Source organism: Mesocricetus auratus, unplaced genomic scaffold (genome assembly GCF_017639785.1).
Source record: "Mesocricetus auratus isolate SY011 unplaced genomic scaffold, BCM_Maur_2.0 Super-Scaffold_100676, whole genome shotgun sequence".
Classification (NCBI taxonomy): Eukaryota; Metazoa; Chordata; class Mammalia; order Rodentia; family Cricetidae; genus Mesocricetus; species Mesocricetus auratus.
Window position 1 is genome coordinate 176,428,321 of NW_024429266.1, and position 25,582 is coordinate 176,453,902.

Sequence of the window (25,582 nt, forward strand, 5' to 3'; positions counted from 1 at the left end):
CCCAATACAGATGAAACAGAAGAGAATGACTTAAAAACAACTTTCTGGAGATGATAGAGATCCTTAAAGAGGAAATGAGAAAATTCCTTAAAGAAATGGAAGAAAAAACAAAAAATTCAAGAAATGGAGGAAAAGACAAACCAAAAAATGCAAGAAATAAACAAATCTCTTAAAGAAAATAAGGAGAGCCAAGAAAAAAACAATGAAAAAAGTTAAGGGAAAAATTCAAACAGTCCAAGACTTGAAAGCTGAAATAGAGACAAAACAAACCCCACAGTCTGAGAGAATGCTGGAAATAGAAAAGCTGGGTATAGATGCAAGCATAATCAACAGAATACAAGAGATAGAAGAGAGAATCTCAGGCATTGGCGATACACTAGGAAAAATACATTCATCCACCAAAAAAACATCTAAAGTCTCAATTTTGAACATCTATGCCCCAAATACAAAGGTACCCATATTCATAAAAGAAACATTACTAAAATTCAAATCACACATAAAACCTTATAGTGGGAGACTTCAACACCCCATTCATACTTTGAAAACCTGTACTTCACAAAATTTGAAAATTTAAAGGAAATGGACAATTTTCTGGATAGATACCACTTACCAAAATTAAATCAAGAACAGAAATGCAATTTAAATAGACCTATAACCCACAATGAAATAGAAGCAGTCAAAAATCTCCCAACCAAAAAAACCCAGGGCCAGATGATTTCAGTGCAGAATTCTCCCAGAAATTCAAAGAAGAGCTAATACCAATACGTCTCAAAGTGTTCTACACAATAGAAGCAGAAGGGTCATTGCCAAACTATTTCTATGAGGCTACAATTACCTTGACACCCAAGCCACACAATGACACAACTAAGAAAGAGAACTTCAGACTGACTTCCCTCATGAACATTGATGCAAAAATACTCAATAAAATACTGGCAAAGCCGGGCGGTTGTGGCGCATGCCTTTAATCCCAGCACTCGGGAGGCAGAGGCAGGCAGATCTCTGTGAGTTTGAGGCCAGGCTGGACCGATAGCCTCCAAAACAATACAGAGAAACCCTGTCTCGTAAAAACCAAAAAAAAAATACTGGCAAATCAGATCCAAGGACACATCAGAAAAATCATCTACCATGATCAAGTAGGATTCATCCCAGGGATGCTGGGATGGTTCAACATATGAAAATCCATCAATGTAGTCCATCATATAAACAAACTGAATAAGAAAAACCACATGATCATCAAACTAGATGCTGAAAAAGTCTTTGACAAAATCCAACACCCCTTCATGATAAAGGTATTGGAGAGATCATGGATAACAGGAACATACCTAAACATAATATAAGCAAAATACAGCAAACCAACAGCCAACATAAACTAAATGGAGAGAAACAACGCAATTCCTCTAAAATCAAGAACAAGACAAGGCTGTCCACTCTCTACCTATCTCTTCAAAATTGTACTTGAAGAACCAGCTAGAGCAATGAGACAACAAAAGGAAATCAAGGAGAAAGGAAGAGGTCAAACTTTCATTATTTGCAGACGATATGATAGTTTACATAAGTTACCTGAAAAATTCTAGCAAGGAACTTCTACATCAGATAAACACCTTCAGCAAAGTGGCAGGATACAAGATTAACTAAAAAAATCAGTAGCCCTACTATATATAGATGATAAACAGGCAGAGAAAGAAATCAAAGAAACATCACCCTTTACAATAGCCACAAACAACACAAAATATCTTGGGGTAATGCTAGCCAAACAAGCGAAAGACCTGTATAACAAGAACTTTGAGTCTTTAAAGAAAGAAAGTTAAGAAGATATCAGAAAATGGAAAGATCTCCCATGCTCTTGGGTAGGTATGATCAACATAGTAAAAATTGTAATCTTGCCAAAAGCAATCTACAAATTCATTGCAATCCCCATCAAAATACTGGCACAATTCTTCACAGAGCTTGAAAGAACAATACTTAACTTTATATGGAAAAACAAAAAACCCAGGATAGCCAAACAACACTGTACAATAAAGAAACTTCCCGAGGTATCCCTACCCCTGACTTCAAGCTCTAGAATAGAGCTATAGTCCTGGTATTGGCACAAAAATAGAAGCTAGTCACCAAAACCCCAAACAATTCAATTAAAAATTGGGCTACAGAACTAAACAGATAATTCTCAATAGCCTAATCTAAAATTGACTGAAAGGCACGAAAGTGCTCAATATCCTTAGCCACCAGGGGAATGCAAATCAAAACAACTCTGAGATACCATCTTGTACCTCTCAGAATGGCTAAAATCAAAAACAGCAAGGACAGTTTATGCTGGAGAGGATGTGGAGAAAGGGAGAACATTCCTCCTCTGCTGTTGGGAGTGCAAACTTGTACATTTGCTTTGGAAAACAGTCTGGCGGTTCCTCATAAAAATAGGAATCAGTCTACCTCAAGATCCAGCAATTCCACTCTTAGGCATATACCCAAAGGATGCACATTCATACAAGGACATCTGTTCAGCTATGTTGATAGCAGCATTATTTGTAATAGCCAAAAGCTGAAAGCAACCTAGATATCCCTCAACTGAAGAATGGATGGAGAAAATGTGGTACATTTACACAATGTAGTATTATTCAGCGGGGGGCGGCGGGGGGGGAACCAATGGAATCTTGGAATTCGAATGCAAATGGATGGAATTAGAAGAAACCATCATGAGTGAGGTAACCCAATCACAAAAAGACAAACATGGTATGTACTCACTCATATATGGATATTAGACATAGAGCAAAGGAATACCGGCCAACAATACACACCTCCAAAGAAGCTAGGAAACAAGGAGGCCCTAAGAGAGACATACATGGTCCCCCAAAGAAGGGGAAAGAGACAAGAACTTCTGAGCAAATTGGGAGCATGGGGGGGAGAGTGGGGAAGGTAGGAAAAGGAGAAGGGGAGACGAGGATGGGGCAGGAGAACAAGAGGGATCAGGAAGATTGAATCAAGGGAGGAATAGAGGAGAACAACAAAGGAGATACCTTAATCGAGGGAGCCAGTATAGGTTTAAAGAGAAATCTGGCACTAGGGAAATGTTCAGAAATCCATAAAGATGACCATAACTAAGAACCTAGGCAGTAGTTGAGAGGCTGCCTTTGATGCCCTTCCCCTATAATGAGAATGATGACTACCTTAATTGCCATCCTAGAGCCTTCATTCAGTAACTGATGGAAGCAGAAGTAGACACCCACAGCTAAGCACTGAACCATACTCCTGGAATCCAGTTGTAGAGAGGGAAAAGGGATGAGCAAAGGGGTCAAGGCCAGGCTGGGGAAACCCACATAAACAGCTAACTTGAATAAGGGGGAACCTATGGACCCCAGACTGACAGCTCGGAAGCCAGCATAGATCAGAACCAGACCCCCTGAACATAGGTGTCAGTTAGAAGAGCTGGGCAGTCTATAGGGCCTCTGGTAGTGGAACAGTATTTATCCCTAGTGTACGAATGGACATTGGGAGCCCATTCCCCATAGAGGGATACCCTCTTAGCCTAGACACATGGGGGAGGGCCTAGGCCCTGCCCCAAATGATGTGACAGACTTTGATGATCCCCCATGGAAGGTCTCACCCTTTCTATGGAACAGAAGAGGGATGGGATGGGGGTAGGTGGGAAGTATGGAAGGATGGGAGGGAGAGGGAACTGGAATGATATATTGTAAAGGGAAGCTTTGTCCTTAAGAGAAGCCTTCCTGCCAGCCTGGTTCTAGAGCCGCATCAGTCCCAAATCAACACACAGGAGGCTATATTAATCATGAAGCTGTTGGCCTTGCTTGTTTCTTACTGGCTAGCTCTGACTTAAGTAATTATCCCATAATTGTAATCTCACTATATCTCCTCCCGGAGAAGTTTCCGGGCTTCCTACCCCATGGCGGTACATCTTGACTCTCTGTGTTTCTCCTTCCCAGAATCCTTCTGAACTCCTAGTCCCACCTATCTTAGTTCGCTATTGGCCAACAGTGCTTTATTGACAAATACACAGGACTTCCCCAACATCTCCTCTTTTCTGTTTAAACAAAAAGTAAGGTCTTAACTTTAACATAGTCAAATTATATATAACAACAGTTATCAAGTAAGTACACAGTTACAATATTTTGTCAACATTTGGCAAGATTTAAAGAAAATATCATCCATCCCATCCTTGTGAGTCTAAAGTTCTTGTGTAGCTTATCTTTTATCATAACTAAGGAAAACTATAACTATAACTATCTGCCTTCAACTCTATCAAAGACCACAGAAGGATAATATATAAACACTAGGATTCAGAGATATCTTACTGCCTGGACAGTCACCCGAAGTTCCTCTGTAACGTTGGGGTATCCATCTTCAGCCCATAGGCCACAATGTGTCTGGAACACTTCTCAGCAAAGCAGGAAATTTCAAACTGTCCATCTGCATTGGCAGTCTGTCAGTCATTTCTCTGTGTCCTGCAGAAAGTCTTGTAGACTCTTCCAATGAAGCAGGAACCCTGCAAGACTGAGTTCAGCAGTCACTTTCCTGTGGGTCCTGCATGTCCAGATTATACAACAACAGTCAAGCAGTCTAGGAAGAGCAGTTTCTTGCCCAAATGGCTAATCTTGCCATGTTGAAAGCAAACTCCATAACGAGTTTCTTCGATGCCTATCTTCCTCTCAGATGTAATTGGTGCTGCCAGGAGCAGACATTTCTCATTGTCAAGAAAAACCCTAAAGCATTTTAAATGCCATTTTCTGAAGGTCTTTGAGAGGTTTGAAGACTATTTATCTATCTCAAATATATTTCTGTATATCTAGAAAACCTAACTTACCTAACTATAAATTCTCTTATAAGAAACTATCTATAGTCTGTATTCAATTATGCATTACATTTTAAAAGATCAGTATAAGCACAATACTTAATCAAGAGGAGAAATATACACATCACAAAATTGACCTTGAATTTGTATCAATAAGTGAAAAACAATACCCATATCATAATTCCCCTTTTTACCATTTAAAAAGAGATTGGTTGTGATCATTAACCAATTATAAACAACCCCATTTAAATGAAAACAAAGATTTATAAACAAAATGGGAATTAGGACATTGTTCATTCCAAACTGCTTCGTGCTGGAAGGGGGCGCTTTTCATACCATGGGGATCATGACAAAACTCAGAAACCTGTATAAGTCCTTAGTTTCAGGGTCTGTGAAGCTCCATCATCTTAGCTGTACCCTCTCAGCCTAGACACATCGGGGAGGGCCTAGGCCCTGCCCCAAATGATGTGACAGACTTTGATGATCCTCATGGAAGGCCTCACCCTTTCTATGGAACAGAAGAGGGATGGGATGGGGGTAGGTGGGAAGTATGGAAGGATGGGAGGGAGAGGGAACTGGAATGATATATAAAATAAGTTTATTTCTAATTTAAATAAAATATAAATTAAAATATTTGACACTATTTGGAGGTGTGGTCTTGTTGGAGTAGGTGTGGCTTTGTGGAGGGGATGTGTCACTAGGTAGTGGACTTTGAGGTCTCAGAAACTTAAGCCTGGCCAGTGTGTCATTGTCATTTCCTGCAGCCTGTGGATACAGATATACAACTCTCACCTCCTTCTCCAGCACCATATCTGCCTGAGTGCCAGCATGCTTCCTATCATGACAGCAATGGTCTGAAGCTCTAAAACTGCAAGCCAGCCCCAATGAAATGTTTTCCTTTATAAAAGTGGTCATGGGGTCTATTCACAGCAATAGAATCCCCAACTAAGACAATTACTAATGGTAACACTAATGCTAATCTTAACCCTAACACCAAACTTAACCCTAATTGTAAACTTAATAATAGCTCCAATCCTAACCATAATATTAGTTATATCCCTAATCATAATGCCTATACTAGCTTAATCTCTAACTCTAAAGCTAATATGAAGAGTACTGCAATAACCTGCCCCTAACCCTAATCTCAACCCTAACCCAAGCAGCACTCTAATACTCGCCCTAACTGCAAGCCTAGTCTTAATGCTTTCCCTAACAATAACACTGTAAACATCACAGTAATGCTGATGTAACCATAGCGTTTACTCTAGCTTTAGTAGCTCACTACAGATAATGCTAGGAAGACACCTTAACCCTAACTTAAATAGTAACCCTAATCCTCACCATCTTTTCCACTTCCTACTTCAGAGTAGGTATTTTTTTTCCGAGACAGGGTTTCTCTGTATTGTTTTGGAGGCCTCGAACTCACAGAGATCCGCCTGCCTCTGCCTCCTGAGTGCTGGGATTAAAGGCGTGCGCCACCACCACCTGGCCAGAGTAGTTTTATTGGGATATATTTTACATAATAAAATTACTCCCTTTATAATAGACATTTCAAGAATCTTTAACATATTGAGAGTTGAACACCATCACCACAGTCTAACATTTTCATTACCTCAAAAAGGAACCCCATACCAATTAGCAGTTATCTCTCAATTCCTGTCTCCCCTTAACCCCTGGAAACCACCAACCTACAACTTCTATCTGGGTTGATCCATTCTTAACATTTTATATAACTAGAATTATATAATCTATGTTCGTATGCAACTGGCTTCTTTCAATTAATGTATTTTCTAGGTCAGCTCATGTCCTATCAGACAGCACTTTATTCCTTTTTGGTGAACAATACGTCACTATATGGTCCACATTTTGTTCATCCATCCATTACCTGACGGACATTTCTGGAGTATTATGGATTAACACTATAGTGAATATTCTTGCACATTTTTTATCTGAGTCTTAGTTTTATACCAAAGACAGATCTTTCATGAGTTGCCAACAGAGGTGACTACAAAGCAAAATCTAAAAAGAAAAATATGCTGCACAGGGGGAACTGATAGGATCTAGAGTAACCACTCACCATATTCCTGGTACTTCTGGCAAGATAGTATCTTCTTTCATATGTGAAGAAAGCTCGGAGAAGCTAAGTAACTTGTCCATGAGCACACAAAAAGGAAAGATAGGGGGTTATTTCTAAAAGTCCGTCTAGACAAGAGCAACTCAGAAAGGGGAGTCTGTATTCACCTCAAGTGCTAGTGGGTAGCCAGAAGAGTTTCAGATTTCTACTTTGCCTTTTTTTCCTGCCTGCGACAGTTTGGAAAGTGGCCTTGAAACTGACCTGAGGGTAAAGAATTTTAGGCGGATCCACACTGTGAATTGAAACCAAGCAGGTTAAGCAGTTGTATGACATTTGATGGTCACTGAGTTTTTGGGCCAGTCATACACCATTTGCATTTTCAGCAAAGTCACTAAGCAGCAGCAGCAGCAGCAGCAGCAGCAGCAGCAGCAGCAGCAGCAGGGAAGTCGTCCTCTGGCCGCCTTCTAGCCTTTCTGCCACCCATTTGGTAGACCACGGGATTCCTCGGAGTGGGTCCCCACTGGCACCACCCATCTCTTTCGCACTCCTGGAGCTGGTTGCCTAAGCACCCTCTCTCTGGTCAAACACTCATCCCAACTACTCAGGAACTGTAAACTCACAGCTCCCTTTCACAGGCTGCGCGTCAGGTCACGTGCAGGCGGCATCACGTGATGCGGACCACGTGATCCCACAGGGCTGGATGGGCGGTGTAGTAGTCACTTTGGAGCTTGCTGAGAAGCTGTGCTGTCGTGGTGAGGACGGCAGCCCCGGAAGGCAGGGCTGGAACCTCCTCTGCCTCAGACTCAGCACTTCTCGTTCTTCCCGCTGCAAATGAACCGGACGAGCCCCGACTCGGAGCGGCCTCCGGGTTCCGAGCCCGTGTGGGAGCGGCCCTGGTCGGTGGAGGAGATCCGCCGCAGCAGCCAGAACTGGTCGCTGGCGGCCGACGCCGGCGTGAGCTCAGGGCCCAGAGCCCCGGGAGGGTCAGGGCTGCGGATACCCTGCAGCCTAGGGAACGCTTTTCTGCTACTCAAAGGGCAGCCCCAGGCCTCCGGGAGGGGCGGCCCTGTGGGCTTCTACCAGCCCTCTGCAGCGCAGACACGGGTTTCCTTCCGTCTGAGACTTTCCAACCTTGCTCTCCACACTATCCTGCTGTCCAGAACCGTCTCTGTCCTGTTCAAGGATTGCTGCCTCTACCGAGGCCCTTCTGTATTGGAACTTGGGCTAAATGGGGCAACAGATAATCTTGAGTAGGGCTCCTTACTCCGGGAACCCGAGAGCTCAGAACTTTCAGTTTCACAGTTCCACATAAATAGGATTTGGGGTGTTTTGTTATGTTACACTGTGTGGTCTGTCTCTGGAGAGTGACAACCAACAGGCCTATAAATCCCTCTAGAAATGTGATAACAAGTGTTTGTGGACTGGATGCATTTACCCGATGAACTTTGTTAATGCTTTCCCGTGTCACTTGACTCCAGATCAAAAGTACCATCTCTTTTACACTAATACCTGGGTGAAAGGGAAGGCTTTTTTGTGTGTTTGTTGTACCCCACAGGTAGTGTTGATACTTCTGTATGTTCCTTTTCAAAACAGCTACTACAGTTTCTGCAGGAATTCTCCCAGCAGACTATCTCCAGGACCCATGAAATCAAGAAACAGGTGGATGGATTAATTCAGGAGACCAAAGCGACGCATTGTCGTCTGCACAATGTCTTCAATGACTTCCTCATGCTCTCTAATACCCAGTTCATTGAGAACGTGAGTTGTATTATTACATCTGACTTAACAAATAGGTACTATGCAGTTCATTGAGAACTCGAGTTTTATTACTTCTGACTTATGAGCTAATGTAATTTGACATGGTAGGTAGGTTCTCTTCTAAGTTTTGGTGGATAGTTTGGCTCTTGGTAACTGAAGCTCCTTTCTCTAGAATCTGTGTCTTTTATTAGTAAAGTTTTTGGCTCTTCTAAGATTCCCCCCCCCCAAAAAAAAAACCCAGCTAATGATAAGGCTTGCCTCACTTCGGTTTTTGTTTTTAGTTTTGGGAGCAATGAACAGTTGGCCTGACTGTGTGCCTCTCCACAGGTCCCGTGCTCATTCGGTAAGGTCAGTCATTTGTCTGACCCACCGTTTGCCTTCAATTACTGATTGGGTCCTGATGTTTTGATCAGTTATTTAAGTGGATGCTTACTTTGCATTTTGTCAACTGCAGTTTTCTTAACATGAATCTGTGACACAGAATCAGCAGTAAACATGTTGCTGAGCTTTAGCTGAAGCACTCATGTGAGTTTTGTTTTCATAGTGCGTTTCTGTGAGCTGCTAGGAATACACAGGTAATTATCTTAGAAAAGCTATGATAGAAAAGACACACCAGCCGAGCAAAGGGAAGGCTGTTAGGAGAAATGGGATGAAGCTTAGCTCACATGATCAAAGAATAGCTTTCTGGATTAATTTGTGAAAAGGCATTTTCTCGGGGAAGTTTGGTCTTTGTTTTTGTTCTGATTGGTCTGGAACTTGCTATGTAGACCAAGCTTCCCTTGAGCTCATCTTGAGATTCTCACCTCTGTCTCCGAAGTATTGGGATTACAGGCATACAGTCTTACACCCAGCAGTGAGAAGAGAATGACCGAAGGAGGCTGTGTCCTGAAATTGTTAGGTATAAAGTGCTAAATGTAATTTCCAGAGCAGTTGAGGTCATAAAGCCCATGATTTAGGGCTGTGAAAATACCAGTGTGCCCTGTGGGCTGTTGCATGTTTGCATAAGTTAGTAGCTCCATCGTGTTTGAGACATGGGATTTGGTGAGGGCGCTTTGTTTACCACTTCATATACCAGACTAGCTGGCTCGTTCATCTGACTACCACACCATTTTTTTTTTACTGGCAAAGGGAAATATTAATTTTGAAACATACCATGTAATCAAGTAAACCCAGTACAGACTGAATGTACCTTACTGTCTGGGATACTTGGAACTAGAAGTTGTTCAGATTTCAGATTTCTAAGACGTAGTCTCTGCGCAGACCTTACAGGTTCAGTGTCCCTAATCTGGAAGAACCACATGTCCAAAACTTTTTTGAATGTCATGTCAGTGCTCAGAAAGTGTTGTATTTCAGAGTTTTGGATTGGCACGCTCAATCTGAAGACATTTCTGATGTGCACAGAGTCTGCCTGGTCGACTTGAGCCCTTATCTCTCAGGAAGGGTCAGTTAGGGGATGGCAGCAGCCCCACCGCTTGTCAACAGGCTGTGCCCGATGCTCTTACTCGTGCTGGTCTCACTGTGCACCTTTTTTGCTACGTTAGATTCTTAGCTCTTCTTGCACTTAATGTTGGAGCTGTAGACCAGGCAGGCAGCAGGGAGTTTTCTTTTGTACTTGATGTGCCTGTACCAGACTGGTACCAGATCCTGCTTTTTCAGGAGGAGGAAGAAGAGGAGGAGGAGACATTGTAAATTTTATTTTCTGATCACAGACTTTAATTAGTTCTTCTCCCCCCACTTCCAGCTTCTTCTGACAAAATTGCCTTAGAATTTTCTGCAGCTCAGGTTTTGTGAAAACTTTTTGTTGATAGTTCTTCATGTCTACTTTTTTGTGGATTCTGTATTTCCATGGATCTCTCTGTCTCCTTATGACAAGTTCTTATTCCTCTCCCCTTCCATTCTGCCATCAGCTTTCTTCCCAAGTGCGTTGGTGCCATCCCAAATGGTACTGCTCCAAGACCTTCTTGTAATGCCACACAGCACAGCTTCATCCTGTTTGTGGGAGCAGCTGATGATGTTCAGGGAATTGCTAGTACTTAAGAAAACACCTGACAAAAATACCTGTTGCATTTGCTGTTCTCCCAGGTATTTTCTTTAGACTCTGACATTGGTTCTCATTGCTGCTCTCCTATGTATTTTCTTCAAACTCTGACATTGGTTCTACTGTTCATGCTAGGATGCTGATGTTATTTGGGTGTGTGGAAATTCTTTTGAGAGATTATTTAAAGTCAGTTGGGTTTTGTTAGTCTCAGAGACAGCACTATAATTGCAAACTAGCTTTTAGAATTAGTGAAGCAAACTGGACTTTCTAGGGCAATAGAACAGTCAGGACTTTTGAGGGAACTAGAAGCTATGTAGAACCATTAGTAAGGGCTCAAGAGAGCCCTGAAGGAGAGCAGCTGACCAGTGCTGGCCTGTGTTTCAGTGTCTAAGCAGAAAGGGTCCCAGTTCTTACGGCGGTCCGCCCTCCCTCCCTAACTCCCTCCTTCCCTCTCTCCCTCTTTGTTTTTGAGACAGTTTCTAGGCTGACCTCAGATTTAGCAGTCCTAGTTAATGACTTTAGTTTGTTAAAAGATCACAAGGAGTTTTTAAAAGCCAATTGTTAAAGAATTTTTAGCTTTCAGGAAAAAAAATTTTAAAAAAGAAATAATTGATTCTTTCAGGATTATTCTGTTAATTATCAAACTACTTTTTTTTTTAAAGAAACAGATGTCATCACTAAACTGTCAGAGAATCAACAATTTGGGGTTAAAGTTTAGAAATTTTTTTTAAGTTCAGAATCTTATTGGTTATAATATCCTGCACATGATGAGCCTCTCCACAACCTGCTTTATTTTTTATATATGTTGGCCTTTGCTTTTGACAAAGTAGGCTTGGAGTCCCTGAGTGTCTTGCTACAGGCTTTTGTTTCAATTGCTCTGCGATTTCATCTATCTACCATATTCACCCTGAGCCTCTCTACTAGGCAGTACCCCTTGCTAAGAGGTCACGAAGCAAACCCTATCTTTTTACTACTACTACTACTACTACTACTACTACTACTACTACTACTACTACTATTATTTTGAGGCCTGGTGTTATAGATGTCCTGTTGGTCTCATCATTTAGTCTCGTTGGCTGGAGCTTGATATATAGATCTGGCTGGCTTTGAACTCATGGAGATTTGCTTGTTTCTGCCTCCTGAGTGCTGAGATTAAAAGCATAGGCCACCATACTCAGTTCCCATGCCACCCATTAGCAGTCTATCAGTCTTAATTTTTTAAAGCATTTTTCATTGTATATTTGCATTTATGTGGTACTGTGTTATATGACATTTTCATGTAAGTACACATTATGCCTTAGCAATCCTACTTTTAAAGTAGGATCTAGCTAAACATGTTCACAGGTCTTAACCAATCTGGATGTACAGAGACGTGGGTGTGTAAATAGCTGAATAAGAAAACATGATAGGGATGTGTTATGTTTAAAAAATAAGTCTGTCCTGTCCTTTTCACTTGTTGCTCATGGCATGTACTGCACTGCTCCAAATGAGGAAACGTTTCTGTGAGGACAGGCATGCGTTTTAGTGTATGCCTCTCTGAATGCTCGTGAAGTAGAGTATGAGGTCAGCTGGGAAGCGGCGTTAGAGGTTGTCTTCTGTTTCTGAGCCCTTCTACCCTCATTGAGCTCACAGGCTTTAGGTCTTCCCAAACTGCCTGGTGTTTTAGATGTCATGTTGGTCTTATCAGCTCCAGGATGCTGACATCTTTGGGAATAGACTCCAGTGATGGGGGAAAAGCTGGGTACTGACGGTTTTAGACTTTGGTCAGAAACTCAGCCTTTTCAGGTTAGAGGTCCTGCCATACAAATTTGAAACAACTATCCTAGCTACCCTATCTTAAAACCTCCACATACAGGTTCATGTACTTTTTTGCTCTCATATTGGAAATGTTTGCTAATGTTTGGTGTAGGACAGTTAGGAGGAAAAGTAAGAACAAGAAAAGTCATCTGAATTTCACTGACGACTGGGGAAGTTGGGGCCAATGTTCTAGGTCTGCTCTCAGGTTTAAAACAAAACAAAACAAAAAAGAAGCTGACAGAGCATCCCCTATAATTTACTGCCCGAAATAATCAGCTAGTGAATGTTATTTTGTATTTCTCTTTAGTCTGGATGATGCTCTCTCTCTCTCTCTCTCTCTCTCTCTCTCTCTCTCTCTCTCTCTCTCTCTCTCTCTCTCTCTCTCTCTCTCTCCCCCTGTGTTCATGCACAGAAGTGTGCTCATTTGCAACCTGCATATTTCTTAATGTTAAAATCATTTTCACACAACTTTGAAACTTATGAGCTTAGTTTTTGTTTTGTAAGACAAGGTCTCATGGAACCTAGGCTAGCCTCAAACTCCCTGTGTTGTCAAGGAAGAGTTTAAACTCTTGATCATCCTACTGTCTCCCAGTGCTGGGATTCAAGGCCACCTGTCTCATGAACCTATTCTTACTTATGTGACTATACCAATGTAACATTTTGCTATCAGCTTTTTATGAAATATTTCATTTGTTTAGGAAAGAACAAGAATAACTACACATGATAAAAAGAAATAATTACCAGATTTTAATATTTTTTCATATTTACTTCATAGGAACCAACCACCTCTCTCCCATCTCCTTTACCAAGTCTCAACTGTTATCTTTTGGGGGAAGGATACTTATATCTCTGCGTTTTTATTTTTTTATGCCCTGAGATTATATATTGTGAGGATGTGTGAATGCACATAAAGAGAGCTGCTGACCGCCAGTTTCCTAGAATCCTGAAGAAGTTGTGTCTAACAATAGCAAAAAAAGCCTTGGCAACATGTTAGATGAACTTGAGAACAAGTGGGTAAAAAGCAAAGTTTCCTTCTTCCGTGTCCTATCTGGGCTGCCACCGGAAAGTATGGTCCAGATTCTGGGTGGGTCTTCCTGCTTCAGATAATAAGATCAAGAAAATTCTTCACTGGATGGCCCAGCAGTTTGGGTTTTAGTTGATGCCCAATATAGTCAAATTGACAACCAAGGTTAGTCATCATACCCACTTATATTGATTTTTTTTAATAACAAATGTGTTATACTCCAGTTGTTAAAAAAAAATTGCAGTGAGTTTCCAGAATGACAGACACATTTTATAAAAGAGGTTCTTCCTTGGCCACGCACTTTCTGGGAAACTGTTGGTGATTTTGCCTTGTTTTCTCTGACTCATATGAGATAAGTGTAGAAATTTTTTAGTCATTTTAAGCAACAGGATAAAAGTAAATTTTACCTTTATCATATTCCTTACTCTACATGTTAAGGATATTTATTTAGTTGGTAAGATATATGAGTTGATATTGGCAGTGGTCTTGGATGAAGGTACTTGTGTTGTGGCCTTGTTAGAATTATGCATTAGGTTAAGTGGAAAAAAAAAAAGTACCAATCAGGATCATAGTAGTTTCAGAACTCTTTGATCAGCCAAATAGTTCCTCATGTTTCTTAGTCATTCATGTCTCTAAAATTTAACGTTAGGCGTATTAACTGCTATTCTTTGTTATTCATGTACGACCCATTGGTAGTGTTCCCAGTTGCTTTTCTGAAAAGCTATTTCCTTCTTCTTTGTACTGAAGTTTTACATGTGATTCCAGTGCTCACCTGTGAAAATGGATTTGCTTCCTTCCATAGCGGGTGTACGATGAAGAAGTGGAGGAGCCGGTACTCAAGACTGAGGCAGAGAAATCAGAGCAGGTACTTGTATTCAACCATTCTTTCTTTGAATTATTAACTCTGAGATGCCATAAAGAAGGTGACGAGGACTAGGGACATAGGAGATACTGCCTTTGGCAGTGGACCAATAGAACTCTTTCATTTTTTTCTGAAGCGTAGTCTATTAACATGTAGATGAAATTCCTGAATTCAGGTGTAGAATAGAGCAGAGGGCACAGAGTAAATAAATAGCACAGGATTACAGGCCACAGAGGAAGCTTTATCCTGTCTTCCTCCTTCTGCTTCCTTCCTTTTCTCTCTTTCCTCCTTCTTTCCTTCCTACCCTTTAAAGATCCAGAAGCCCCTCTTCCTCAAGTTCATACAGAAACAGGCCACATACTGTGCTTCGGGAAATGGATGTTACACAAGTGAGGTCTCTGAACACCCGGTTTCCCCAACTTTGTGAGACTCTTTCACTCTTGTTCTGTCCAATAAAAACTAGATAGTAAAGTATATATAGTTTTTGTCCATGCCAGGGTACTATAAGATGTAGTTAGGACAGAGTGGACTGTGCAGTAAGCAGTTGTTGGCTCTGTCATAGGACTGTAGGGAACCTATGAATTAGGACACTTAACTGGTTCCATTGTCTGTTGAGGCATAGTGGGTGTTGATCTGAACTGCATTGCATGATGGTGTTTTGGAACTTCACACAAGGAGACACTTGCTGTTAATCTAACTGGGGAAAGCTTCAAGGATTTTTATCCAGATGCAGAAAGAAGGGCCACGTAAAAGGCCATGCCAACAAGAGAAAGCCACGTGCTAAGGCTGTTGCTTTGTTCTGTATTTAGTACCGGGGATTGCACTCAGGGCCTCAAGCGCAATGGGCAAGCTTTCTACAGCTGAGCTTTGTCCCCATCTCCATGGAATGGGTTGGTGGAAGTGGAGGTCAGCAAAGAGGATGACAGAAGATGTGGGGTGTGTGCTTTGGGAAGTGGGCCAGGGGAGCAAGGAACAGTAGTTCCTACCTCTTCTTCTGTGGCTTGCCACGTGCATGTGCATACACGTCCTTGCTTAGCCCACGCTGGGGTCCACACCCAAAAAGAGATCCTGAGCCTTACTTTTGTGTGCTCTGGCAGGTACTCCCTCCTCTCATTCTGTTTATTGTGGAAGTCACTTTCAGTCAGCTCTGACATCCTCAGAAGAAGTGTAAGTCACTTGGAAAGGTTAATATTCTCCCAGGGACTATTCAGAAGCGAAGCTGTTAGATTAGGATATTAGAGACCAGCTGTGGCTCTTCCTGTTCCGGGCATTTGTAGGAAAGTGAATCTTATTTTTAATAGTACTCATGCATTTTCTACTCAGCAAAATACAATAGTGTGGTTATATCAAGCCAGCATTACATTTAAAAGTGGTTAGTGTGTAGTGGAATATTTTCTGAGAGCCACAGGACTAGAGGAACAATTGATTGGCAGAGTGTTTCCTAACACATGTCAGACCCCAGGTTCTATTTGCACCAGCCTGGAGAGGTAAGAGGCCTTAAGCACATTTTGTTCACAAGTGTGTTTCCACACTCAGTGTTGGTTTCTAATTTGAATGTTGGGATTCTAGACTTTAAGTGGTTTGATGCATGTCCAGATGGCGACAGAACAGAGATGTAAAGCTTGTACATTTACTCCAAAGTCTGCATCAGAAATGACTGTGTTAACATTTTGAATTAAAAGCTCTGGAGGAGGGTATGACTTGAGAGTTGGCATACTGGAGACACACTGAAGCATATTTTGTTTGTAGGAGAAGACTCGGGAGCAGAAAGAAGTAGACCTGATCCCTAAGGTCCGGGAGGCTGTGAACTATGGCTTACAGGTGCTGGATAGTGCCTTTGAACAACTCGACATAAAAGCCGGGAACTCAGACTCTGAAGAAGATGATGCCAATGAGCGGGTGGAACTGATCCTTGAACCGAAGGTAAGGGCATTCAGTTACACTATTATGACGTCTTGACTGCTTTGCCAGGCACAGGATGTGTAAGGCATGGGCGTTCCCAAATTGACTCCTCTGAGAGCCTTGACTCACTGAACATTTCAGTGGTACAGGTAGGTAAAAGTTTCAGGGCATACCTCCTCCTCTTCTAAGGTTTTTAGTATAGTCTGTGGGAGAGGAGGGATTTACATGAGCAACCATTCTCAGAACCCTGAGACAAAACTAACTTACAGCTGAGAAGGTAAGGTGATTTGTAATTGGATTTGGTTTGTTTTAAAAAAATATATTATTATTTTGGTTTTTCTAGACAGAGTTTCTGTGTGTAGCTTTGGAGCCTCTCTTGGCACTCGCTTTGTAGACCAGGCTGGCCTCAAACTCACAGATATCTTCCTGCCTCTACTTCCCAAGTGCTGGGATTAAAGGCATGCACCACCACTGCCTGGATAAAATTAATTATTATCATAGAGATCATAGAGATCCCGCTGCCTCTGTCTCCCGAATGTCGGGATTAAAGGTGTGTGCCACCACTGCCCGACCAAATTTAATTTTTTACTACTTAAACTTTGTCATTGATGTGTTTGTATGGGGCGTGCATGTCCCATGGCACATGACTGAGAGAAGTCAACTCTGGAGTTGGTTCTCTCCTAACTTTACATGGGTTCTCGGGATTGAACTCCAGTCTATAGGCCTTTACCTACTCCACCATCTTGCTGCTCATTTTTATTTTAAAACTGAAGTTTTAGTTGTTATTAATTTTTAATAAAAGAAAATATGTACTGAGGTATTTGGGGAGGGAGTTAACTTTGCCTTGCTATTTTTACCTAGGATTTAACATTTTAAAAAACAGTGATGCTTAACCTTACAATGTTTCTTATTTTCTACTTTTATTTATCGCCTTAACTTGTTTGAGACAGCAGAATGTCCAGTAGAACACTTGAATTTATTTATTTATTTCAGGTAATAGCCAGCTTTATTCAGTGTGTCTGACAGTTTATACTCTGAGGGTTAAGAAGAACCACATGAATAAAGTGTACAATCACAAAGACAAGTTGCACATGGCAAAAACCTGTTTTTTCATAGATGCATATGAATAAATAATAATAGCCCATTGATAATCCGGTTACTCATTCCTAGCTAGCTGCTACACTTAGGAGGGGCATAAAAGCACATTCCAAGAATAATTCTGAGTTTTTGAAGAAACTAAGATCAGAAGACTTTTGTTTTCTTGGAGTTTTCTCATATGCTCTCAGAAATCTCCTCACATGACTCCATTCTTGGGCTGTGTTCTGTTGTGACATTGGCTTTATTTTTAACCCGTGTGTTTAATGGCTGTGCCCTTCCCTTCCCTGAAGGACCTCTACATTGACCGTCCTTTACCCTATCTCATTGGGTCAAAGCTCTTCATGGAACAGGAGGATGTAGGACTCGGAGAACTGTCCAGTGAAGGTACTTTCTCACCAATGTTTTTGTCATGTTTAACATATCTTAGCTTTTTGTGTTAAAATATTTAAAACTTTGTTACTATTACAAGAACAGTGGATAGATCAATAGACCCTCTCTCAAGTTTGCCAGCTAATGTTTTACTTTGTGCTTCCATGATCTGTGTGTCATAATTTGTCTGATCCTCCGTTACCCTAGTGTTCTCTTATATCTTCTAAGAACAAGGACGTTTTCTTAACATAGCCATACTGTAAAGTCAATTTCAGGAAATTTTACTGTTCCTCAATTTTTGGTTATGTTCAGATTTTGTCTCTTGTCGCATCTCTGTCTTTTACTACCCCTGTCACCGTCTCTGGTCTAAGACTTAAAGCATTCAGTTGTTAAATTGCTCTAGTCAACTTTTATTTTAATTTAATTTTATTTATTTATTTTTTGCATGTATGTGTGACCTATGGGAGTCCGTTCTGTGAATTCTAGAGACTAAACTCCAATCATCAGGACTGGTGGCAATTGCCTTTACCTGTCATTGCTAGTCAACTTTTAGTCTGCTATGATTTTCATGTTTTTGTAACCGTAACATCCAAGTAGACTAAGGCCAAGTTACGATTTTTTTTTTAATGCGTGGGAGGTACTTTGAAATTGTGTGATTAACCAAGATGCTTTCATTCACTAAGTGACACTGGTTTCATTAAAGTCTCCTTGTTGCTGTTGTGGTTGGGATCTGAGGAGGAGCTACTGGGATTTCTGGTGAATTGGTGTTGACTTTTATACTTCTTCCTGACAGAAGGCTCTGTAGGCAGCGGCCGGGGAAGTATTGTGGACAGTGAAGAAGAGAAAGAGGAGGAGGTAAGGACATGGTGTGACCAGGTCACGGTGACAGGAGGCTTAGGGTGTGTGGTGCAGGCTAAGCGTGTGACATGCGTCAGGGCTAGTGACCTGTTTTCATAAAACTGAAGGGCAGAGTCTAAAGCATTTTCTTTGGGTTGGATTTCTTTTTTTGTAATTTGTACAGACAGCAGTAAGGGGAACTGCTTTGATACCTTCTGCTGTTACCCATGCCCTCCTTTCTACCTGATTCCTTCATATCTCATTATGTGTTGAGGAGAGAACAGCTTAGACTCTGTGGTACAGTCTCTGCCTGAAGTCTCTTGGAATGTGTTCTCCTTGAAAAATCCTAGAAAAAAAATAAAGAGCTGCAATGAAGAACTTTTTATAAGATTATTATTGTTATTGTTATTATTATTGTGTGTGTATGTGCACAAACAACTTTAAAAGATTTATTTTCACCATCATCATCTTACTACTGTTATTTGTGTGCATGTATGTGTGTTTGAGTGCATGTAACCCCTGGAACTGGAGTTACAGGTGGTTATGAGCTGCCTGATGTTGGTACTGGGACTCAAACTCTAGTCTCTTGCAAGAACAGAACAGCATACCCTCTTTACCACTGAGCCATCTCTGCAGCTCCTGAATAGTTTTTTGAAGCCTTCTAATGAAAGTATGCACTTCATGTTCGCTTGGTAATGTCTTAAGGTCCACAGAGTAAGATCTTCATCTAGAGTCTGGGTCCTTGAGTTGTTCCTGCAGACAACGAGTATGAGATCCTAAAAGGAGACCATTTTGTGTACCTGGTTTTCATTTCTTAATTGTTCTTGTCTCCTGCATTTCTTCCTCCAGCCCTGCAAGTAGAAATAAATTTACCTGTTACTTGGTTTTTACCTATTAGTGTAGCTCTTTACCAAATCAGTGTAGCAAAAACTGATGTTCAATTCTTGAGCTTAATGAAGTACTTATCCTGCTAGAGGGAACACAGAGATTATAGTCCAAAATGTAAAGCAACCCAAACCTACCTTCTGGTTTAATTAAAAGATCTTTCTTTAAATCTAAAGGTTAGAATTGGAAAATACAAATGACATAAATGAGTCATTAGAGCTGTTTAAATGAAACATAAAGATTCAACAGCTAGACCACTCTTTCAGTATTGTCAGTCATTCATCTTGCCTGCTATTCCCGGTGACTGAGTATAAGAGCTTTCCCTCTGCCTCACACAGTCAGCTTGCCTCAGAGACTTACCTGGTCTTTTCTGTGTTAACAGCAAAGCATTTTCGCCCACAGGAATCAGATGAAGACTTTGTCAGTCGTAGTGACAATGATCAAAACCAGGTAAAGGTCATGTATTGAATTCATTTTAAAGCTTTAATTGAAGCATAATATGTGTACTAAAATACTAAAATGCCTTTTCTTTTCACTTGGCACTCGGGATTGAACCTAGGGTCTCAGATATGCTTGGCCAGTTCTGTGCCGTATTTGTTTGGGGCTTTCTCATGCTCACAGGTAGTCTTAAGTATGTTGTATATTTAGGTTTGCCACCTCCTTTGGATATGACCTTTTCCAAATTTTGCTCCTTTTTATTAGCTCCTTTTAATCATCACTTCCTGTTCTTGTTGAAACTAATTTGCGTTCTTCTAATAATGAATATTTCTAATATTCTAATACTTTGCTTTAAATTTTTTGATCTTGTATTCTCTCTCTCTCTCTCTTTTTTTTTTTTTTTTTTTTTTTGGTTTTTTGAGACAGGGTTTCTCTGTGGCTTTGGAGGTTGTCCTGGAACTAGCTCTTGTAGACCAGGCTGGTCTCGAACTCACAGAGCTCTGCCTGCCTCTGCTTCTGCCTCCCGAGTGCTGGGATTAAAGGCGTGCGCTACCACCACCCGGCTTCTTTTTTAACATGGCACACTTCACAGATTTGCGTGTCATCCTTGCGCAGGGGCCATGCTAATCTTCTCTGTATCGTTCCAGTTTTTAGTATATGTGCTGCCGAAGCGAGCACGATCTTGTATTCTTATTAAAAAGTAAAGGCAGGCAAATCTCTGAGTTTGAGGCTAGCCTGGTCTATAGAGCAAGTTTCAGGTCAGCCAGGGCTACACAGAGAAATCCTGTCTTGAAAAATCAAAACAAACAAAAAAGTAAATCCTTTCTTTTCTTTCTTTTTTTTGGGGTGTGTGTGTGTGTGTGTTGAGATAGATAGATTTCCTCTGCGTAGCCTTGGGTGTCTTAGCGCTAGCTCTGTAGACCAGCTGGCCTTGAACTCACAGAGATCTGCTTGCCTCTACTTGCTGGGATTAAATGTGTACACCACCACCACCTGGCTATTTTCTAATAAATCGTGTGGAATGTGTGATCCAAGTGTGGCTACCTTTTTTAAGGGGAGAGATTAAAGATTGATAGTGTCTCCTTTTCAGTATAATGACTTGCATTTAGTAATCCTGTTTTGCATTCTCAGCACACCACACGGATGAGTGATGAGGAAGAGGATGATGACGGTGACCTTTTTGCTGACTCTGAGAAAGAGGGGGATGATATTGAGGACATTGAGGAAAATGCCAAGTCTGTAAGTGTAGTTATCCCTGAATGAGGTCTTAGAAATGGTGTTTGTACATTGTTCCTTAAGATGGCCATTTATGTTTGCAATTTGTGTGTGAACCCAGAAGCAAATGGTGGATGACTTCCTCAATCACGGTCCCTCTTATTTAGAGTGAGGGCCTCTCATTGAACCTAGGACTTAGCAATTTGGATAAACTAGCTGGCCAACAAGCCCCAGGGGCCCTCCTCTTTGTCTCCCTAGCTCTGAGATGACAGGCACACATAGCCACTTCTAGATTTTTATGTGAGTACTAGGGGTCTGAACTCTGGTTCTCATGCCCACGAAGAAAGTATTGTACCGATTGAGCTGTCTCTACTGCTCCCATATTTGTAATTGAATTTTTTTGTCTTGTAAAGATTTGTCTTATTTTTAAGTGTGTTTTTGGTGTATCTGTGTGACTGTATATGCACACATGTGTGGGTTCCTGGGGAGACCAGAGAGAGGGTATCAAATATCTTGGAGCTGGAGTTACAGATTGTGAGACACCTGACGTGGGTTCTGAGAACCAACCTTAGGTCTTCTGCAAGAGTGGTGAACACCATGTCTCTTGTCCCTTGTTTTATAGTTTTATAAATAGCAGTACATGTCCCTGTGTCTCCAGTTAATTACCTTATGGATGCCAGTTTCTTCTAAAGTTAGGCATTTCTGTAAGTCAGGTCATTGGGGATATATTCAGCTCCAGAATTTTGAGGCCAAAACTCTTCCATCTCCCTCCATACATTCATGTTAGTTTTCTTATAGAGATTTTTTCAAGTATTTTAAAAAATAAAGACATATCCTTTTAAAGGGATATTTTGTGAATTCTGTTGCTTAGTTGAGCTCTGTAGACTCCATGTGTTCAAATTCACTGAGAAAAGTCCTGTTTTTGCATGTGTATTCACACACATAAATAAAAGTAAAATAAACCGTAAAAAAAGAAAAAAAGCCCTGTTTAGTTTGTATCTTGATTACTTTATGACTGTTGATAGAATTTTGTTAGGTGATCAGAAGTAAACCGTACTAATTTGTTAGAAAATGGTGATTTTTGTTTTTCCTGTAGAAAAGACCTACATCTTTTGCTGATGAGCTGGCAGCTCGGATCAAAGGAGATATCTCAAATCAGCTGAACGAGGAACAGATAGGTAAGTTCTGAAGGTAGGGTAATGGGGTGGCTGGTTGGTAGCATTCAGTAGTCTGCTTGTGCTGTCTCGCACACATGTTCTCTGTCAGTCTGTCTTTCTCTGTGTCTATGTGCCTTTTTCTTTTTGAGAGACTGGGTCCATGCTGGCCTCGAATATGCAATGCAGCCCAAAGGTGTCTTAAATTCCGGATCTTCTTGCCTTCTTTGAGTGCTGGGATCATAAACTTACAAGCCACCAAACATTGTTGTTTTACATTTTATTCATTTTACGGGGCGGGGGGGCTTGATGTGTGTGCAGAGATGGTTTTCTCTTCCCTCCTTCTGTCTGGTGGGTCTGGTTGTCAAGCTTGGTGATAAGCACTTTGACTCTTTAAGCCAGTGGTTCTCAACCTTCCTAATGCTGCAGACCTTAATACAGTTCCTCATGTCGTGGTCACCCCCAACTATAAAATTATTTTTGTTGCTACTTCATAACTCTAATTTTGCTACTGTTGTGAATCATAACATAAGTATCTGTGTTTTCTATGATCTTTGTGACTCCTGTTAAAGGGTCATTTGACCCCCAAAGGGGTCACCGTCCAATGAGACCTACTGCTTTAAACCATGTCAGTATCTCTTAAATTCTGCTTGATAATTACATGCTCAGACCATCCTACCCCTACCCCAACACATGTGTATATCTATGTAACATCTTACATGCCTGAAATACAGGAACCCCAGAGAACTGTGGACAGCTGATTGTGAATCCATGGTTTAACAGTAACTCTTCAATTTTAACTAATAAAAATGCACTATCCAGTGTGTTCTAGTTACTTAACAGAGTAGAAAGGTAGAGTAATTCTTTCTATAGCACAGTCCTGGTATGTACATGACCTGGCAGCCTTCTGCCGTACAGAGACTCCCATGAGCAAGTGCTCTAATGGAGCTGAGATACGAACTTGAGTGTCCTGCTCTTGGCCTGTGTCTGAGGATACAGACTCAGGAGCAGAGAATCAGTACCTGGAGCAAGAATTTTGAGTATCGTTAAAGCTATGAGAGTCTAATAGATCTTCTGTTCAGCAGATGGAAAGCCTCAGAAGACAATGAAGGAGAAGAAGGAAAGGAGAACATCTCCTGATGGTAAGCCCTTCACTCATTCAGAGCCTTTGTGTAATATAAAGTCTCGGTTAAGTGCTGACAAGTAGGCTGTGTCTCCATCCGTTTTCTTAAAGCATCTGAAAACATATTTTAGGGCACTCCAAGGGAGTGTGGAGTAATGCTTGTGAGTATTTGGATTTCCAGTCTAAAGTAGGTATTGCCTGTCTTTCTAGATTTTTTTTAGATGTGTAGGAACTATGGGTTGTTTTCAGTAGTGTATGACACCACCATATTAAGTAGTGACGTCTATTGTGTTCCCTTGCCATTGTCTCCATCTATAGGATTGTTTTTCCTTTCTCAAACTTTTACATGTTGCAATTGAGCTATATCCTTGCTTCCAAGTAAGTCAGTCTAAGAGATTGTCTCTAGATATTGCTCATTTAAGGATGTCAAATATTCCTTGTAAGCTACAGCTTCATTAAAGTCCCTTCTAGCACTGTATATAGTATAGATGCAACCCCAAGAATTTGAATTCCACTGGGCAGTGGTGGTGCATGCCTTAATCCCAGCACATGGGAGGCAGAGGCAGATGGATATCGGTGAGTTCGAGGCCAGTTTGGCCTACAAAACAAGTTCCAGAATAGCCAGGACTGTAACATGGAAAAACCCATCTCAAAAACCAAACCAAATCAAAACAAACAAACAAAAAGAATTTGGATTCCAAGCTCATCTTCTCCTCCCCCATCCTTGTGTATTTGAGGCAAAGTTTTGCTTTATAGCTCAAGCTAGTTTGGAATTCCTGTATAGTCTCACCTGGCCTCCATCCCACCATACCTACCCCGGCTGTTCATGGACTTTGATTGCTCTTATCTTAGCCTCCTGAATGCTGGGATTGCAGGCAGTGTGGCACCACCTTGTACACACCCATCTTTTTTTTTTTTTTTTTTTTTTTTTTTTTTGGTTTTTCGAGACAGGGTTTCCCTGTGGCTTTGGAGGCTGTCCCGGAACTCGCTTGGTAGTCCAGGCTGGTCTCGAACTCACAGAGATCTGCCTGCCTCTGCCTCCCGAGTGCTGGGATTAAAGGCGTGCGCCACCAACGCCTGGCATACACACCCATCTTAATACTCCCTGTGCAACACTGCTTTCTGTCAGATGAAGAGGACATCTTGTTTCCACCCCCCCAAGTTGACTGATGAAGACTTCTCACCATTTGGCTCTAGAGGTGGTCTCTTCAGCGCAGGACAGGGACTTTTCGATGATGAAGATGAGGTGAGCTGGGCTCTTTGTGTCTGTGTCATTGTGTGTGTAAGGAAGAAGAAATCCCTGTTTTTGTTTGAGAAAAGTAGCTTCCTTTTAGTTACTACTTTCATTTTTGGGGACACATTGAAGTGAGAACCACAGAGTGAGAAATATTATATAATCTGATGTCCTGTTTTGTAAAAGGAAGCCTTCCCGCCAGCCTGGTTCCAGAGCCGCATCAGTCCCAAATAAACACACAGGAGGCTATATTAATTATGAAGCTGTTGGCCTTGCTTGTTTCTTACTGGCTATCTCTGACTTAAGTATTTACCCCATAATTGTTAATCTAAGTATTTCTCTTACCGGAGCAAAGTTTCTGGGCTTCTTATCCCTATGGCAGTTACATCTTGACTTCCTGTGTTTCTCCTACCCAGAGTCCTCCTGGACTCCTAGTCCCACCTATCTTGCTTCCCTATTGGCCAACAGTGCTTTATTGACATATACACAGGACTTCTACATCACTGTTGTTCTTTGATGTGAGGAGAGGCTGTGAGAGTATCAATAGTGGATAATTTACTTGAGTTACTGATGTGTTATCCTTTTCCATCTTTTCATTTAATTCCTGACAGGCCCAAAGTAAGTTCATTTTGCTGTAGTCTGAACTTGGCAACTGTTTCTTTGACAGGATAGTAAACATGTAGCTTCAAAATATGTAATGCTTGTCAGAAATCTTCAAGTTCAGCCTTATTTATCTCTATTTTAAAATATCCTATGCCTTCCCACAACCAGAGTGACCTCTTCAGAGAAGCCTCCCCCGGATCGGCCAGCACAAGCCCCTGTTAGTGAAGGTAGGCTTGGGAATGACTGCGTTTTCCTTGTGGCTGTCCTAGTTTGCTTTTTATTGCTGTGATAAGGCCATGACCAAAAGCAGCTTGGGGAGGAGAGGGTTCAGTTATCTTTGCAGCTTACAGTCCATCATGTAGGGAAGTCA

General features: G+C 41.3%; 1 protein-coding gene and 1 non-coding gene across 2 annotated transcripts in view; one reads left to right on the forward strand and one right to left on the reverse strand.

Moving 5' to 3' along the window:
* Positions 1–7,562: 7,562 nt before the first annotated feature.
* Washc2c (WASH complex subunit 2C) overlaps positions 7,563–25,582 on the forward strand; it is a 48,784-nt gene continuing 30,764 nt past the window's right edge. The window contains 14 exon segments of the mRNA XM_040737569.1: positions 7,563–7,829; positions 8,469–8,633; positions 14,295–14,357; positions 16,104–16,277; positions 17,645–17,738; positions 18,517–18,578; positions 19,848–19,895; positions 21,015–21,122; positions 22,195–22,276; positions 23,338–23,394; positions 24,505–24,527; positions 24,529–24,621; positions 25,381–25,401; positions 25,403–25,439. Of these exon segments, the coding sequence (XP_040593503.1) occupies positions 7,707–7,829; positions 8,469–8,633; positions 14,295–14,357; positions 16,104–16,277; positions 17,645–17,738; positions 18,517–18,578; positions 19,848–19,895; positions 21,015–21,122; positions 22,195–22,276; positions 23,338–23,394; positions 24,505–24,527; positions 24,529–24,621; positions 25,381–25,401; positions 25,403–25,439 (1,150 nt within the window). The 5' untranslated portion in view covers positions 7,563–7,706.
* Positions 20,454–20,561, reverse strand: LOC121137290. Its single transcript, XR_005874552.1, has one exon. It is a non-coding gene; the product is annotated as a U6 spliceosomal RNA (small nuclear RNA).